This window comes from Buceros rhinoceros, unplaced genomic scaffold (assembly GCF_000710305.1).
Source record: "Buceros rhinoceros silvestris isolate BGI_N320 unplaced genomic scaffold, ASM71030v1 scaffold6820, whole genome shotgun sequence".
In the NCBI taxonomy this organism is placed as follows: Eukaryota; Metazoa; Chordata; class Aves; order Bucerotiformes; family Bucerotidae; genus Buceros; species Buceros rhinoceros.
In genome coordinates this window covers 4,484-23,028 of record NW_010388922.1, presented here as the reverse complement: position 1 = coordinate 23,028, position 18,545 = coordinate 4,484, and the positions used below count along the sequence as shown (strand labels likewise).

The 18,545-nt window shown below is 47.2% G+C and overlaps 1 protein-coding gene across 1 annotated transcript in view; it reads left to right on the top strand.

The window, feature by feature from the left end:
• The window catches only part of SGSM2 (small G protein signaling modulator 2), a gene marked incomplete at its 5' end in the record, with an annotated part of 44,775 nt that overhangs the window by 23,736 nt on the left and 2,494 nt on the right, over positions 1-18,545 (top strand). Inside the window, 14 exons of the mRNA XM_010132027.1 lie at positions 208-275; positions 1,960-2,120; positions 2,651-2,780; positions 4,203-4,337; positions 7,278-7,428; positions 7,974-8,038; positions 8,493-8,638; positions 9,325-9,453; positions 13,267-13,449; positions 14,550-14,954; positions 15,637-15,761; positions 16,464-16,546; positions 17,017-17,126; positions 18,402-18,498. Coding sequence (XP_010130329.1) covers positions 208-275; positions 1,960-2,120; positions 2,651-2,780; positions 4,203-4,337; positions 7,278-7,428; positions 7,974-8,038; positions 8,493-8,638; positions 9,325-9,453; positions 13,267-13,449; positions 14,550-14,954; positions 15,637-15,761; positions 16,464-16,546; positions 17,017-17,126; positions 18,402-18,498 — 1,988 coding nt within the window. The remainder of the gene's footprint in view (positions 1-207; positions 276-1,959; positions 2,121-2,650; positions 2,781-4,202; positions 4,338-7,277; positions 7,429-7,973; positions 8,039-8,492; positions 8,639-9,324; positions 9,454-13,266; positions 13,450-14,549; positions 14,955-15,636; positions 15,762-16,463; positions 16,547-17,016; positions 17,127-18,401; positions 18,499-18,545) is intronic.

Sequence of the window (18,545 nt, the reverse complement as noted above, 5' to 3'; positions counted from 1 at the left end):
AAGAGAGATTATGGAAAGACTGGTGCCAGATGTATCCAGCTGTGGAAAACTAGTTCCTTTGCCTTTTACTTGACTATTAATTTACCGTAATTGATGAAATTTAATAAGCAGTTATTAACTTAGAGTCTTATTACTGGGTGCTTGGAACCTCAAGCACCCCTGAATACGAAAAAAAAACGTTTCCTGCACTTTTTCCTTCCCAATTAGCGTTTACTGGGACTACGCACTAATAGTGCCCCTCAGCCAGATCGTCTGCATTCACTGCCATCAGCAACGTAAGCATAAACCTTCTTCTCCTGGGGCCCTCCCACAGCCCCTTTCTGCCAGGTGAATGTTAATGCTGCTGCCATTGTATGTGGTGCCTGTTAGGGGTTTATTGCAAAAGGAGGCAAACCATTTTTCTTCTCCTGCTTTGCTGAAAGGCCCAGTAAGAGGTCCTCTGCCTACTGCTGCTCCAGCTGTCAGCTGCTTTGCACGTTCTCTGTTTTTTTCTGCGTGCTTTGTGTTTTCTGAGCATCTGTGCAGAACACACTTAGGGGAAGCTGCCAGCAGCAGGTATTAGATATAGAAGCTTCGGCTTTATCAGCATGGGCCTCCATCTGCTGACCACTACCAGAGAGGAGGGGGGTGGTGGAAAAAGCAGGTCTGTCAGTTGTGTCTGCAGTGGCATCACCAACCTGTAGAAACGGAGTGTGGGTAACCAGAGCCACCCTCTGACCATCCCTTCTCAGCAGCCCATTCTGCTCAGTGCAGGGAGAGGAATCTGCAACAAAACGTCTTTCCCACCACTTTCCTCGCCACAAGCATTAAGTCAAAGTCACAGAGCAAAGAGAAAGAACGTTTAGAAATTTTATTTGGAGTCAGGTTTGAGTTACAGTTGGACTAAATGTCCATTTGAACTAGGAGCCTTTTTTAGAAGACAGTTTGTGTGTATGGCTTTGAAATACGTAAGCAGGAGAGCCACTTGAATGACGCTTTTTGTCCCTCGGTGTCTGTGACACGTCTAACTAGTTGTGGACATATGGGGACGAGTGTTAAAATCCAGAATCCTGGCTGTAGAGGATGACAATTGCAGTGTTAGTTCAGGTCCATTGGCCTCACTGGGACCAGCTTCCCCAGGACACTTTGTGCCTGTCCGGTATGTCACTGGCAGCAGCACTCTGCTCTGGGGTGGTTCCTTAGGAACAGGGGAGTGAAATGACAGGCATGGAACATGACGGCCTTTGCTGATCTTCACGGAGAGATGTTCTGGTATCAGGTGCCAGGCTTACGCACAGTGCGATTTTTCGTGTTTGCACCAGCTGACAGTCACTGGCGGTCCTGCCACAGCACCCAGCCACCAGACTGGCACCGGCACAGCCACGCTGCGGGACACATCCTGCTCTGGGAGATCCCCCCTGTTACCCAGGTGGCTCCAGATGCCTCACTCATTCAGTTTTGGAAAAGGAAATTAAGAACCTAATTCACTTACAGGCTTTTGAAAATTGTAGGTGATACAGATTATTATGTTTGAAAGAGTATCTAGAGCCCAGGGTGGTTTTCCTTATTCGTGCCAAATTTCTAGTAACAGTGAAGATAGATGAGAAAAATTTACCACACAGAATGTGGCTTGCAGATTCTCACAAGAATAAAGCTGACAGCCTCTGGTTATCTCCACTAGGTTGATTTTCATTCGAAATTGTGTATCCTTTGTCAAGTTATGTCATACACCAGAGACTTGGTTTAGTTATTCCTTTATTATTTTTTGTATTAGTGTTCAGAATCACTTTAAATGTTTCTGTGCAGTTAGCTTGTATCCTTAGGACTGAAAGACTGAGATCATCTTTAGATCACACTGTTGCTTACAGAGGTTTATTTATCTACTTTGAGATGATAACAAGTAAAATTTACTTAGGTAAGAGCAAAAAATAGAGGTTCTGATGTAACAGTGTGGACTCTCCTTGTCCTCCTTTGCAGCAGAAAGCAGATGGACATTAGTCTTGGTGAGTCAGGATGGAACTCAGAGACCTCCGCTGCACTTCCCCCAAGGAGGTCACCTCCTCGCGTTCCTTTCCTGTCTGGAAAATGGTCTTCTGCCTCGTGGTCAGCTGGAACCACCTCTTTGGTCCCAACAGGGAAAGGTACTGACTGCCTTTTCCGATGGGCTGCTTGTATTAGGTAGGACTGATCTTACTGCCTTTGTTCATCCAGCATCCTGCTCCACAGGGTCTGGGCATTGATTTCCAGCTGCTAAAGGCAAAATAACTCTATTTAGTCCGGTTTGATTCTTACACAGATAGTCTATAAAAATTGTTCATACCTTCATTACCCCCTTGAGCAATGAACTGGAATCTGCTGCTGTATCAAAATATGAACCCAAACGATAGGGACTGAGATGCAAATGGACTGGGACATACTTGCTGTCAGAGGCTTGGTGCCCAGATCCCATGGATTACAAGAAAAAGCTGTGTTCTAAGTACACAGAACCGTTGTGTTAAGTACCCCTACACCACCTGCTATATCTGATTCCACTGTTGTTTTCTCCCTCACCTCCTCCCAACATTGAAAGCTCTAGTTTTCAGATTTAAGATGCCAAAGGTCTGATGTGCTTACTTTATTGTGCTCTGTTAGTCATTTGTAGATGAATGTATGGAATCATTATTTTCTCTAGGGGAAGGTATTTCCGAAGCTTCGAAAACGGAACAGCTACAGATCAGTGGACCTAGAGGAAATGCCAGCTGAAGACACTTCTACAGACTACGTGTTCAGAATTATCTATCCAGGACACAAGCATGATAACAGTAAGTGCTTTGTTCTGCTTTGTTAGAAAAAAAAAAAAAGCCAAAACCTAAGAAAACCTTGAAATAATATCCTGGGAAGGTAACAGACAAGCCAGGGTTTTGTGGCAGCAAAAAACCTCCTATCCCAGAATGTCCTTGTGTGATAGCTGTGATCAACAGGTGCAGCTTACTGCAGGTTTCCTGACTGCAGGAAAACTTGTTACACTGGTGGAAATGGAGTTGAGCTGGGGAATCTTATTTACTCTGTGTTTTGCAGAGGAAGTTTTCCAAAATACTCCCCTGGGCTTGCAAACTGAGACAAAAAGCAGAAAGATTTCTTGATTAGCCAAGAGCAGTTTTGCTCCTGGAGTGAGGATATTTTTATTGGCCACCCTGCTTGCTCATAGTGTTGTTATTAGAAAAAACAACCATAAACTCAGCTCTTAAAAGTACCCCAAGAACTCCCTGCGCTAAGTGTTCCTGGCTTGGAAGCAAGAACTTAACAATGGATAAATAAAGGCCCTTCCAAGGAAATTAAATGAATTCCCAAGCACCAAACCACCTCATGTCATCTGTGAATATAAATTCCTTACATGCAAGAAGGCATTTGAGCTAGTTCTCAAATGGCATGTTCAGTTTTATTCCCCTTGGCAAAAAAGCAAAAATTTCCCAGGAAGATCAGACTCTAAAGTTTACAGGGAATTTGGATTTACTGCTTATATTGGGACTTAACTGCAGCTGAAAAAGCAGAAATCTCAGCTGGACCCTCCTCACCCCAGGGGACTGACCCACAGTGGTGGCCATGCTTTATTAGGGCTTCTGGATTTGCACAGGTAAGTCCCTGCACACACCAGCAAAAGCATGTTCTGCCTTTGCCTGAATCAAGGGGACTGCAGATTCCGTGGGCACTTTCAGCACAGACCTGCCCGTCGAGTGCAAGACAAGAGAGCTGGCTCCTGCCTCGGGCCACCTTAGAAGGAGGCCTGTACCTTGCACGTTTGCAGTGCCAGACGGAGCTGAGAGCACAGTGTTTGCCGTCCAGATGCGTCTGGCACAGGTTTCAGAGTGGAAAAGAGGCCACAGCATTGTTAAGGACACGGTGAAGGACAGAAGCTAGCTGGAGCCTCAGATTCCCACAGAGTTTTGCTAAAAAGCATATTCACCCGCTGCAGGCTGGCACTGGGACCTTTCTCGATTGCCATGGTGTGACGTGTGTGCTCTGGGAACTCAGCCCGTGCACAATCAAAAGCTGGCCGGCGTTTGGTGGAGCATGCTTTTCTTCTAGAAGAAACTCATTTTTCATACCCGTTTACAGGAGCCTGTGCCCTCAAGAAGAGGGCAGGATTCAAGTCCTTTGTCTTTGCTGAACATGTCCTTTTGAGCTTTCCCGCAGAATCGAGTTCTCTCTTCTTATGCTCCTCTTTCACTATTTTCTTTGAGCAGTAACTATTAACTACCACCACTTAGCTGCCAGCCGCTCTACCTCTGTTGACGATGATGAGGAGGAGGAAGATAAGCTACACGCAATGCTATCAATGATCTGCTCTCGGAACCTCACAGCTCCTAATAGGATGAAAGGTTTTTATCCTCCTCCCCCTGTGTCCCAGAGCTCTATTGCAGCTCATTCCACTGATGCATACAACAGTGTTGGCATTATTACAGGGAAAAACATTTCTCTCACACCGTGAGATCTAGAGATTAAGCTGACTGTGGAGAGAGGCTGGGAATATGCTCACGACCTGTGGGATGTGGAAACAGCAGCATCTTCCCCCTCCTGTGAGCATGTGTGCTGCTGAACAGACAAACCTGCTCTCCTTCCGGAGGCTTCCTGCCCCATTTTCCTAACAGCTGGATACTGGAGTATGTTCTCAGGGGAGGAGGAAGAGTAACAGGTCTTTGTATCCTGCCTCCATGAGCTAGTGGTGTGCAGCGTAACAGAGTGGGGAGGACAGCCTTGTACAGGCAGGATCAGAGGTGAACCACTGCAGCCAGAGCAGTGCCGTGCTGGGCTACTGGAGCGTAGACAGAACAGGGCAGAGGTGCAGCGAGTTAGTGGCAGCCCAGGGCTGGCTCAGGTATGCAGCTCCCACACTCTGGATACCAGTGTAAGGCAGCAGAAGTGTGCAGGGAAGATTGTACGGAGGTGCGGGACCTTTCTGTGGTCGGGTGCTTTCCTGCATTCATAGGCTGGAGGGTTTCAGATGATGAGCTGCAAGACTCTCCACCCCCCAAAAATCTGTCATCTAATTCTTTTCCTAAAGCAATTCATAACGGATGATTCTCAAGAAGTGTACATGTTACAAGCGTTCAGGATCTAGTAGTGCAGTTCTGGAGCCCGAGAAGTCCTTGCTTCCACAAAGGAGGAAGCTGAATGGCGTATAGAACACTTCCCAGACCAGACCCTTCCTGCACAGCCTGGATTCTAAGGCTTGCAGTTGTTTAGAAGACAGGCAGGTGTTGTCGAGGCTCACAGGAAATCTCTCCCCACTGTAGGCTTACTGGTTCCTGCACAGCTTTAGTACCACCAGACTTCTGGCCCTGATAGCTCGGGTGTGTGTGCCAGATTTGGCACGCCCCTGCTATAATCAGAACAACAAAGGGTGTGAATGTGTGCGAGGAGATCCTCCTCATTTCTTGTAGGCTGCCCCCACACTCACCCCAAGGTGGTAGGTAGTCCCTAGAAACTGATAAAGCCCGACCCAAGTTAATAGAGTTCTTGGAAGGAATGGATGGAAAGAAACTCCAAAAATACAGCATTCCCCTTGAGAAAAGATACTGTTTTGGGAAGTTTCTGAGTGCCTTCACCGGTCGTGTCTGGATACAGGTGATAAGGGAAGGGTGGTCTAATGCCACCACCTCCCCACGTTAAGAGGGGAACACTGATCCAAAGCAGAAGAAACACAGCTCAGTCTTTAGTCAGGGGCTGGCAGTTTGGAGCTGTCCCCCAGCACGGCTGTCAGGTCTCTGCTGTCACTTCCTCACCCTGGCAGGTGAGGGGAGCGTTAGGCCTGTGTCTGCTGTCCGAGCAGCGCTTGCTGCTGACCAGGCTGGGTTGGCTGCTCTCTCCAGCAGCATCCCTCTCAGTAATGACAACACTGCTGTAGCGGGTTTGCCAGCCATTTGCTTTTACATTTTGCAACATGCTCGACTTTTGCATGTAGCTGAAGTTACAGATTACACCACTACAATTAAATAAAAGATGCTGTTCACTCTAATTCTTCACTAATTCAGGTACCTTTCATCTGAATCTTTAGGTTCTGTGGGGTTCTTTCCTTGTTTCTCTAAAAAATAAAATAAAAAATTAAAACTGAAAAACCCACTTTTCTTGTCTGTAGAGGGGAGGCAAAAAATACTGATCTAAAAATGTTTGTCCCGTGGCTTTTATTTGAACCCAATAAGAAGCTGCAATAAATACTGGGTCATTCAGCTCCTTCCTGAAGAATTAAGGTGAAGAGCATTTTTGCATCACACTTTGTTTTGTGAAATGAAATACCCATGACTGCTTCCGCATGAGCCTGTGCTTTTTCTGTTAACAAATGTTTTTACCCCACTCCTTCCTCCCCTATGCCCACTTTCTAATAGGCACCACTAAAATGCTTTATGCTACCTTGATTTAAAATGCATGAGATGGTTTGGAATTGCCCCTACCACCACCCAACCGATGTATGTTTTAAAAGCACAGCCCAGGGGACTGGATTTTGCTTACAAATGTTTAGTGACACACCGTATTACGGCATTTGCCTTAATTTTAATCACGGGTGAGCTGAAAGGCCAGTTATTTATTATAAAAGAAAAAATGCATGAGCTGAAATGCCAGCTGAGAAAGTTGAAGAGCCGAAGCCAAGCTTGCTGAAAGCAACTGGTGATTTTTTGGGGTTGCCTTCCTGAAGCTGGTTAAAAAGGCAAATAGGTTTGGTGGAGCAGGGATAAGTCAAGAAGCGCCACTGTACTGTTGGATCACGTTCTCCCGCAGAGCATCCTACTTTTCTAAACAGTGTTGACTTGAACTATCCTACGCTCAACATTTTAGGATCTGGTTCTGAGGGGGGAAGAAGCATCTTCTGAAAATAACTGAATCAGTCTGTGGTAGTTTCTTTCATGCTCAAACTTTCACTCTAGCTGGACTAGCAGTTACGCGGTTGACTCCAGGAACTGCAAAATGAAATTCTGAGACCTGAATTAAATGGAAGTCAGGTCGGATGATCTCTTCTGGCTGTAACTAACATTGCCATAGCGTTAGACAAGAACCGGTTTTAGCTGTTCCACTGAAACACAAACTGGGGTGTGCATGTGCAGGAAAGGGGGAACGGCAAAGGGATGTGCTCAGCATGCAGCTGGTTTAGATGTGCCGAGAGCAGTATTTCTGAGGTCACTGGGATAGTGCTTCTCCCCCTTTTGGAGTCAAGGTTCAGAGCCTGCTGAGAAGCAAAGCATGAAGCCATCAGGATGCACAGAAGGAAGAGGGGGAGAGAAGAAAAAAGGTTGATGGCGTGCTGTTTTGTTTGGTTTTTCCCCTAGACGCCAGTGAAATGATAGAGATGCAAGGCTTCGGGCCAAGCTTGCTTTCGTGGCAGCTGGAGCACTGCAGCCAAGGCTCCTCGTGTGTCTCCTGTTCAACGAGCAGCTCTCCCTATGACATGCCCAGCTGCTGCAGCTGCATCCACGACAGGTAAGCAAGTGGTGCAGAACGCTCGCTTGAGAGACTCTGCAGGCCACAGGTAAGAGGAGAGAGGTTTTATCGGTTGCAGCATCAGAGAGTAACACTTTTCAAAGAGTTTCTAACATAAGAAGAGCTACATAGCAAAAATTTAGTTTATTAGAACTAACCTATCAAACTGCTTTAAGTCACATTTTTATAGAAAAATTGCATCTAGTTCTTCTGTCTAGTTTAATACAATTCAGCTCTGGAAATGTTTTCCTTGATAAGTCATTAACAATGATGGCGAAGGGCAACGATTCATCTAACGTGACAGGGACCTTTCCAGGGCACCTGCGGCACTTGTGGCTAAACGTGCCAGGTGAACCTGTATTAGGCCAGAATGCTGGCGCAGAAAATGCTTTTAAACGTGTGATTTGTCATTGTTGTTGTCCTTTAGCTAAATAAATCTTGGTGCAGAGAAGGAATTGCTATGTGTAGGTCATACGGATCAGCACAGAATTCACCACAATCTCTGTCCTCCTGCCCTCTCACAGTCCTGTATCGTGTCTCCGCAGAACTCCATTAAAGATGCTGTGTGAAAGCATGAAGAGGCAGATAGTTTCCAGAGCCTTTTATGGATGTAAGTGAAGCTCCTTATATCCAGCCCTTGTGGTATCCATGTGCTTATCTAAAACACATGGGATGTTTGCTGTGGAAAGCAGTCCACGCCCCAGTCGAGTGTTGTGAGTCAGGCCAGTTCAGGGCACTGGGGTGGACACGACTCGAGTATCATATCTTTGTAATTCCATTATTGGTGGGGTTCGCGCATAGCAATGGGCAAACTGATGCTTAGAGAAGACAGAATGTAGTTTCATGTTGCTGTATAATACTCTGCTTGGATTTTCGTAGCCTGTGTAAGACTTAGTCTTTGGCTCTGCAGCAATTCTTCATTCTTACACAGAACAATGCAAGTTCAGTTAATTCAGGATTATTAGTGGCAGGTTTCAAATGTCACAGCTTCACCTTCAAAAAGGGGCCGCTGACAGTGGGTAGATTGCTCAGTTCTGAAAGTTCCCCTCCTGCCCCGACCGCAGGGCTCGCCTACTGCCGCCATTTGTCCACGGTGCGAACGCATCTGTCTGCCCTCGTGAACCACACTATTATCCCCCCTGACAAGCCATCCAGTGCTGCAGGAGGCCTGACGAAAGAGGTCTGGAGCAAGTATCAGAAGGACAAGAAGGTGAGTAGCAGAATACCGTTGTGATCATTACGCCAGCTCCTGTACATTGAGCGTGGACCCCTTAGAACAGACCCCAGGAAGCGTTAAAGCGTCTGGTCCCCCCAGGATCACTCCTCTGACGAGCGAGAGTGAGTCAGTTCTGACGATCCCTTTTATCCTTTGCTTCTCTGATGATGGCAGAGATACCAATTAACGTCACAGCAACTGATCTCATGATGACTCTAGTCTATTAAAAGTTAGATTATGTTCACGGGGGACGTGACAATGTCTAATACACGTATATTTAAGTTACGCCGGGGGAGATTTAGGTTGGATATCAGGAAGAATTTCTTTACAGAAAGGGTTGTTGGGCACTGCAACAGGCTGCCCAGGGAGGTGGTGGAGTCCCCATCCCTGTAAGTGTTTAAAAACCATGTGGATGTGGTGCTGAGGGACATGGTTTAGGGACCCTGGCAGTGCAGGGGGTACGGTTGGACTCAATGATCTTAAAGATCTCTTCCAACCAGATGATTCTGTGATTCTATGATTTGAGCTAGGGTCCTACAGGCTTGATTCAAGTAGCAAAACTTATTTAGTGCGATGCATGTATTTCACTGTCTTTCTACTTGGTATGAAGTGTACATGAGCATGCCTGGGGCAAATAAAGATGTATTGCCCACAACACCTCTTTCTCTTGACTGCTGTAGAATTACAAGGAACTGGAATTACTAAGAAGAGTTTACTACGGCGGGGTGCAGCATGAGATTCGCAAGGAAGTATGGCCGTTCCTGTTAGGTCACTATAAATTCGGCATGGCCAAGAAGGAAATGGACCAGGTAAGTGCAGAGAGATCAGGACTGCGTTTGCAGAACTGATTTTGTTCTTTGAATAGCAAGTGTTAGTCTTTGTTTAATATTCCTCAGGGAAAAATGCTCCTGAAAAGACAAGTGCCACGTGTTGTTAGAGGGACTGCGATACCCTGCTCTAAAAGGCAGTTCTTTACTGAAGTCAGGAAACCTGCATTCAACCTCTGCCTGTGATGAGCACTCGCCCTGAGCAAATCCTGTTCTCACAAATTGGTCCCTTATAAAATGGGGAGACATCGACATTTGTTTAGAAATTTGAGTCATCCTTCTTTTATACGGTGTGTTAACTGAGTTATACTTCTAAACGCTCTTAGAAATGACTCCTTTGTCTACACGATACGGCATCTGCACAGGTGGACTTCTGCTGGAGCTGTGAACAGCCAGGATGTGCCTTCTGAAGTGCTCTTGGAGTTGCTGTCAAGAGGCCAAAGATACCCAGAGGAAGGCTTGGGTTTTAAGTTCATTATGCTTTTGCTAGACTTAAGATGTGCCTCTGTAAAACACAAGGTGCAATTTCAGACGAGACATTATTCCTCTTAACGTCTCCCATGCTGCTGCCAACACTGATCAGTGAGTAATTGCCTAGGTTATGCCACAGACTTATTTCCCAGACTGAAACTTGGCGCCAAGTATTTAGTTTCCATTACTGAAACCACGGTTTGCCCTTCTCTTGGTTATACTGTCTCCCTTTGCCACTCTGTTTATAGCTTTTCACTTTGAGTGCTTTCCTTTGTTGTAATTATTGGGCAAGTGCCTTGACAATAACGAGGCTGGCAGCAAACAGATAGAGCCGGGCGAGATGGCAGAGTCCACCTCACGCAGCCGTGCTGACTGAACAGAAACTGCGCGGCCCTAAGCTGGAGCGCTGGCGAGAATTCAGCGGTACTCCCGTTCCGTCCTCCTCCTCCGTGCTATCCACAGGTATCTGTGGGGCTGCACTAGCCTTTATCTGATGCGCCGTAGCTGATGTCAAAGATGCTGTGCGGAGCCAAAGCTTCACCTATTGCGCTCGGATGACCCACAGGCCCAGGTTCACTCTGTAATGCAGCTGTGGAGCAGATTCTTGTGCAGAGCAAGAACTCGGGTGTAACCCTGCTGTGATGGGCAGGGCCGCCGTTGTAAGGGTCTCCTGCAGTCCTTGGGCTCGTGTGTAGCGGGAGCACCAGTCTGCTGTTCCAAACCCCAGCACTGCTGCTGGTCTTAATCCTTGGCTGTTGAGGAAGGGGATGTTCTCCTCTGCAGAGGCCCCATGGGCAAGGTCTGCATTTGTTTGTTGGTAAAACACGGCTTTTAACGGATATTAAGAATCACCCAAGTGTTTGCTGAACTGACTAGAACAGTTATGAGGCTTGCCCTGGAATATAATTAACACATTAATCTGATTTTCTGATAGCGTTATTGCCAGGGAGGTAGCACTCGGGCAGTAGCTGATCCCATTGTGGATTAACTGGGTAAGGGGTGGTTTATATATCAAAACATTTCACATTTACTGTGTGAATTTGCTGTATTATTCTGTATTCCAGAGGATAGTTTCTATCCCTGTGAGCACCTCCAAATCAGAAGGGTGGCCTGACCTAGAGCCTTACATAAGAAAAATGAGCTATCTTGCAAACAGCGGGCGCTTCATAAGCAGCATTCTTCTTGCTACAGCAATTTGACTTGGTTTTCCTTGCACTAATCTTTATAAACTAGTTCTGAATGGGGATGGAGAAGTACACCCCTTAACTGGGTCACAGTCTGGATTCTTCACCCTGAATCCAGTCATCTTCGTAGGTACTTACGTGCAGATTTTCCAGCTATATTGTGTACATCAAGAATGTTCTGCTGAGTGCTGCTGAGGCAAGTCCTGCCCCCCATGACATCAGCATCAGAAGAAGTCCCTCAGACACCACTGAGGGCAGGACGTCCTGCTGGTTGCCTTATCTCCCGAAGGCCAGGCAAACCGCCTCAGAGCTCTGGGAAGCAAATCCAGATACCCAGCCAGGCTGATACCGCTAGAGTTCCGCCGGGAAGTCCGCTGTGCAGGGGGACTCATTCAATCTCCCCTTTTTTGCATACAGCACACGTTGAACAAAGAAGTCCCAGAGCACCATGGGGACTGGTTCTATAACTTACTGTCGCGGTGAAAAAGGGAGGGTCCTTCCAAACACTCTGAATTTGGTTCAGAGCTTCAGCAGCAGTGACCTGGCTGAGCTGCAGCACTTCCAGATGCAGCGTGAATTCACTGTGTTTGCATTTGGTGCTCTGTTCAGCATTCTTCTTCTTCTTTTTTTTTTTTAATAACTAATAGAATATCGGGGGGTTCTTGCATAGACTGCATTTTGCTGTCTCTGTTCTCCACAGGTATATGAACCATCAGATTTTGTGATCCATGTGTAGAAACAGGAACTATGTCTGGAACTGAAAAAAGGACCCAGATACTTAGAGTGGGAGATGTGGAGCCACAACTCATGGATTCCTGCCCCAGCTTCAAAGGGCACACACATGTATGCAGCTAGAACATGAGATTTGGCAAGAAGAGATGAATACTTGAGTCCATTTGTACGATAGGAATTACAGCAAATTCATAAAGATGTGTTGCCAGGTCTGCTCTGCAGAATGCGAGCTCCCACGGGACGTTTCTCCCGAGTTTGTACCATACGAACACGGTGTGCTCCAAACCTTATCGGAACTGTAATGAGCTACTCAACACCAGAACAAATCCCAGTAATAACTGACTCCTCACAGAAACGTGCTGTTGGAGTCTAAAGCTTACCATGGAGTGTAAGAGTTGATTAAATGAATGACGTGAAAACAATCAGAACATCTGCACGTATAGCAAACTTACCGTGTCCTTAGCTGAAGTCATCGCAGGTGATTTATCATCTTTGCCTTCCAATGATATTTTTGCAAGTCATCCGTCAGTATCTGGGGCACTCCCAAGCGTGGCTGTCCTCCAGCCTTCCACTAACTGCTGCATTTTATGATTTATGACTCGACAGCTAGCTCAAGTGACAAATAGCCTGCAGCTCCCCGCATGAATGCTCTGGTAGCAGCTCCAGCCAGCAGCGTCCAGAGCCTGAAGCCAACTGACAACTGTGGTTTCTCTTCAGCTCTTGACAAGCGACAGAGTAGTAAAATTACTACATGTCCCTTAATAGCTCAAGGTGGGGTTCTGTGTCTGTCTTTCAAGCCAGTAATGGCAAAAATCTGTTCTCTTACTGTGGGAAGTGGAGTGGTTGGATCTGGCCACGTGTGGTTCAGCCACAAGACTGGGCTGTAGGATCACTGCTGTTCAGGAGTCTCTTCCAGCATCCAATCCGTGCAGGCTGACGTCTATAAACTCTGACCTGGAATTCACTGCAAGGGCTATGTTAGAGCTGCAGTAGAGGAGAGCTGGGGAGGAGGTGTGATGAGATTAGGAATAATACAGTTAGGCAGCATTGCTCCATGAGATTGCATCTGGCTTCTCTGTGAGGTTTCACAGGAAAGCCAGTGACATCTTCTGTTCTCTCCAGGACAACGCTGAAGTGCTGTTGATACTGTATACGTAGGCTCACGTGAATCTTTCTGGTGTCCACAGTGATAGTTTATTCCCTGCAGTAAATACGCCACATCCTGCTGCTCCAGTCATTGCATTTCCCAGTCACAGTGATGGGCGCCTTAGCAAGAGGGTTGAGGGTCCTTCAGCTTTCGCTTTGAGACATTCCACTTGCTTTCGACCTCTCCTCCTGGCTTCCAGTCAATGTTAATGCTGTCGTTCAAGGAGAACCAGCATTTCAGGGTCTGTCTGTCTGTCTGCAGGTGGATGAAGACATCGCTCTCCGCTATCAGAAGGTCATGGCTGAGTGGAAAGCCTGCGAGGTCATTGTAAAGCAGCGAGAGAAAGAATCACATTCTGCAACGCTGGCAAAGTTCTCGTCGGGCAGCAGCATTGACAGCCACGTCCAGCGACTGATTCACAGGGACTCCACCATCAGCAACGACGTAGGTACTCCCCTCCCGTCCGCCCATGTGGTGCAGGCAGTGTGGGAGGCAGAGGAACAGCCCAGGGAGGCTGTGTTTCGGGTCAGCACAGCTCCACCAGTCCGGAGCTGCTTGAATCCTGTACGGAACTGGAAGCTGTAGTGCCTCCGTAATGGAGCCAAGAGTAGGTCTGTATTTCGGTAGCCTGTAGCTGTTCTGAAGCAGGACCTTCCTAAGGGGCTTTGAAGTTCACCTGCTGGAGAAGATCCTTCTCTAAGCAGAGGAACAGCTTTCCAGATCTCTTACTAGCTGGTCCTTTATTCAAATCCTGCACAGAGCAAAATATCGCTACTGTTAAAGCATATTTCTGATTCCGTTGTGTTCCCTGGTTGACAGGGTGGATGTGATTTGATTTTGGGAGAGGGGACCTTTGGCAGTCTAAGGTAAGATGCTAAGCAGTAGAAAGGCAGACTGAATTATCCCCTCCAACTTGAATAGCCAGGAAAGGGGTTTCTTTTCACGCTGTTGGACAGGAGATCTGGTATGGGTGTGTGTGCCAGAAGTGTCTCTGGGCATCCGGTCCTTACACAGACATCAAACAGCTTACAGATTTCAGAAAGGCAAGAGAGAAGAGAACTTGAAATAGTCCAACAAGGACTTTTTTAGCAAGAGAAGAGGTCATGGGGTTGCATGGTGAAAAGAACTTGAAGGCCAGTCTTGACTTTAACAGCAGCAGCCCAACGGGGTAGTTTTGTTGGAGGCATGAAGTTGGTTGGTCTTTTTCAAAGATACATTGCAATGACCGGGTGGTTTAGTGTTGGTTTTGCAGGTAGAGAAGCTCTACTATTTTCCAGGGTATTTCTAATTGAAAATTATGAAAGGGGAGACGTATCATAGAGATGGATACAAGGTCATGAATCGGTGTTACTTACAGTCTCAGTATAAAGACTGAGTGAGGAGCTCTCAACCATTTACGTGCACGGAAGCTCTGTGACTTTGTTCACCAAGGTAATGGAGTCATTTCTCTCTTGTGGCTGGAGGTTTGTTTGCTACAGTAATGCTTCTTGCTTCTCTATTCTCCCCTGTTTTGTCCCAATCTTCTCTCCCCTGCCCGCCCCCAGGTCTTTATATCCATAGATGAAACGGACTCGGCAGAGCGGGACTCCAAAGGTCAGGACGACCCCACTTTCACCGTGGTGTCTGCTGACACGCCAGCAGCCGTAGCTGCCGTAGAACAACAGTCTGTGGAGTTTGACTCCCCCGACTCCGGGCTGCCATCCTCGAGGAACTACTCTGTGGCCTCAGGCATCCTGTCCAGCATCGATGACGGGCAGAGTGTCTCCTTTGAAGATGGGGCCGAAGAAGAAGCCAGCATTGACTTGGGAAGGAGCGATCCAGACACACCACGTCTGCAGAAAGCCAAGCCAGCTGTGCTGCAGTCTCAGGATTCTGTATCAGATGAGCAGCTGTGTTCCCAAGTCGATTATTTAATGGATGTTGCTTCTGTCTGCGCCGCATCCTACACAGTAGGTCACAACATACATTTCATCATCTCTCTGCACAGCGGTGCTTTGCTAGCAAAGACTCGTACTGCTTCAGATAGGGTTTAATGAGAGACAGTCCCACACCACAGCTGTGGGTGGTGGGACCAGAACTAGTTTTTGGATCCCAAGCTTTTCATCTGGATTTTGAGCTAGACAGCAAAAAAAAAAAAACACCCAAACCTGTTGGGTCTTTTTTTGAGTAGGAAGGCAAGGAAAAGAATGTGGTACCGTTCTAACAGCTAAAAATTTCTGGGAACTGGGAGGAGGTGTGGGGGTGTGTATGACACGCCGCTTGTAAGATTTCAGTGTCATTTAATTCAGGCTAAACCCCACATGTAAACCACAACCTAAATCTAGATTCAGGACTCCACCGTCTCTGTTGGTGAGCTGTCAGCAGATGAGTCGTGGAGTTTTTGCCCCTCTCTCTGCTGAAGTTGTTAAACTGGAAATAACCCTTCGGAAACTGGAGAGGCTTGGAACATTTCCCAGTGAAAGTGCACGGATTCCACCTGGGATTTTTGACAGTAATTGAGTATTTTGATGCTCTCCTGTGCCCAAAGTATGATTGAACTGTTTCTGGTTTGTTGATTCTCAGAGCCAGCCGGCACGAAGTCCTGGGAATGCTCTAAACTCAGCTGATCTAACTAAGACTTTTCTTTTCCAGATAGAGTTACTGGACACTGTAGCCTTAAATTTGCACAGAATTGATAAAGATGTCCAGCGATGTGATCGGAATTACTGGTATTTTACCGCCGATAACCTGGAGAAACTCCGAAATGTCATGTGCAGGTAATACAGCTTGTATCTGAACTACTTTCCACATTTCTGTCACAATTCATAAACTATAATAATAGGAAAATAATTGTATAAAAATTCTCACTAATGACCTTCAAACTTGCAAGACCGAGGAACAGACAGGACGGTACGTTAGAGCTTTGGTCTCCCCCGTCCAAGAAGAAAATAACGCAGGGCTGTGGAATACTCACAAAGGAGGTGTCACAGAGTTCTGGCACGGAGTGTCACACGTTCAGCAGCGGCTTAGGATTTGATCTCCTTAGACTGTGATACAATATTTAGCCTTTGAGAAGCAGGAAGAGAAAAAATCAGTATTAATTCACCCTGTAAGTAAACAATTGGTCACATTCTTGTACCCTTTCACAACACAACAAGAGCTGACGGCAAGAGTCACGTTACAAGAGATATTCCTCCCTCACATGCTGCTCTGTCCTCATCATGGATTGTTTATAAAGCCTTTAGGAATTTGCCTAAAAAAACCGCAGCAGAAATACTCCTCATCTTATACCGGTGCGTGGGAAGATTGGAACTGTTGCAGTTCTCTGGACTCCTGCCTCCTCTTTGATGGCACTCTAGCACAAGACACTTAAAGGCTTCCCACAGGAGTTGTAGTTTAGGTGTAAGACAAATTTTTGAGGCCACCGTGCAGCAGGAGGATTTTTAATCCCATTATCTTGTGTTTTCTTCTTTCTGCAGTTACGTTTGGGAGCACCTGGAAGTTGGTTATGTTCAAGGCATGTGTGACCTCCTGGCTCCTTTGATGGTTATACTTGACAATGGTAGGAAGGGTTCTCTTGCGGGACGCGCTGGTATCTCGAGGGAGGTCTGTCTTTAGAACCGCTGTTTCAGAAGCTGGGTGCGTTAACCGGGGCTGGCTCGCCAGGAAAGTCAAACCTGCAGCTCTTGGTTCCTGTTTTCTCTACCTGTGGTTGTTATCGACATGGCTCACATTAGTATCTCAGGGGCTCCCTGTTCACTCCTTGACCTCCAGATTAAATTTCACGAACTTTTCAAAGCAGCTGTGTCCTGGCAGTTGCTGAAGCTGAAAACTCAACAACAAGTTGGGTTCTTTTGAAACATAACTAGTAAAAATGGTCTAGAGTGAAGTGCTCTCTTCTGCTTCCTCTAAATACTGGGGACGGGGTTAGGGAACAGCAAACCCTGCTTTTCCCTTGCCCTGCAGTGCGTTATTTTGGTTGAGGGAAGTCCCGCAATTAGCAGCACTGAGTGTTGTGCATTGTGTCTGCAGATCAGCTGGCTTACAGCTGCTTCAGCCACCTGATGAAGAGGATGAGCCAGAACTTCCCCAATGGAGGTGCTATGGACACACACTTTGCCAACATGCGGTCCCTAATCCAGGTGAGTCTCTTTTCATCTTATTTGAAAGAAGACGAGGCTGTGCCAGAGGCTCAGAACTACCCTGATGCCATGGTGAAGGGCAGCAACTCCAGGGGCTGGGGTTCCCAGTCGTCTGCTGCCTCAGAGCCGGGGAGGATAAGAACCGGTTTACGAGCCCCAGGCCGATTTCCTGCTGCTCAGGGGACAGCAGCTGCTGTCACAGCAAAGAGCGTGTATTAGAGCAGGTCAGTTTGTCTTACCTTGACAAACAGAACCACCCCCCGACACCAGCTACACGGTGCAATGGCTCCCATTTATGGCGCAGCCCAGCGCCCGCAGAAGTCAGTGAGAACCTGCAGGAGGATCTGGTCTCTGCTGCTTTCCAGAAGAGAAAGCACTAACATTTGTGGCAGAACTTAATTTCTTATAGGTTTAAATAGACTACAGCTCCGTCTGTGTTCACACGGGACACTTGCTGAACGGGGATTCTTGGACAGATTTAAGGCCTAGATGTTCCAGGAAGCACCAGGCACCTGAGTAAGATCAGCCTGAAGAAGGTGAAAACTATCAGGAGAAGCCATTATTTGGTTTGATAAGTGGCATATTAAAACGAAAGGAAAAAAGAGGTCAGTCAGCCCAGAATGTGGCTGGCAAATGCCAGCAGCACGCAAACGCAGGGCTGCGCTGCTCCCGCTGAGTGGCAAGACTGGTGGAGGATGCCACCCTGCTTATCCCGCAGCCCCGAGGATGACATCTGTGAGGAAGGACAGGAGATGTAGTTTGACGCTTAACACTTCTCCCAGACACGTGGCAAGTAGTAGTTCAGTTCCAGAGAGCTTAGATGTTGCAGCGTGGAGCTGTGCTGCTGCGCACCAGAACCGCAGCTTTGAGTGAAAAAGTCTCTCTTCCTCCTCCTCCCGGGTAAGGGATTTCAGGCCGTGCTCCCCAGCTCCTGCTGCAGTCTGAAGGAGGGTTGGGTGGGGACATGGAAACTCGCCACTTGTTGAAAATCAGCGGGATCTGTAACTTGCTGCTTGGACCTTTAAAATCACAGTGCAGCGTGAGGGGTGTCCCCTCATACCCGCGCAGCAGCAACTCTTCACCCCGTCACGCTGTGTCAGGGCACCCACGTCAGAGGTGTTCTGCAAACACATCGTAAAAGGACGTGTCTGTGCTGAGCTGCTGCTCTCCCGCGGGGTTGGGTGATGAAGGGCAGCGTGTCTTAACCAGCCTCCAACACCTTTGATCTTGGCTTCTTGCAGACAAGACACTGACAGCTGATGTTTTGCATTTTAGATCCTAGACTCGGAGCTTTTTGAATTGATGCACCAGAATGGAGATTACACTCACTTCTACTTCTGCTATCGCTGGTTCCTGCTTGACTTCAAAAGAGGTAATAATGTTCTGTGCCTCTAGTTTCGAGTTGTGCAAAACTGAACC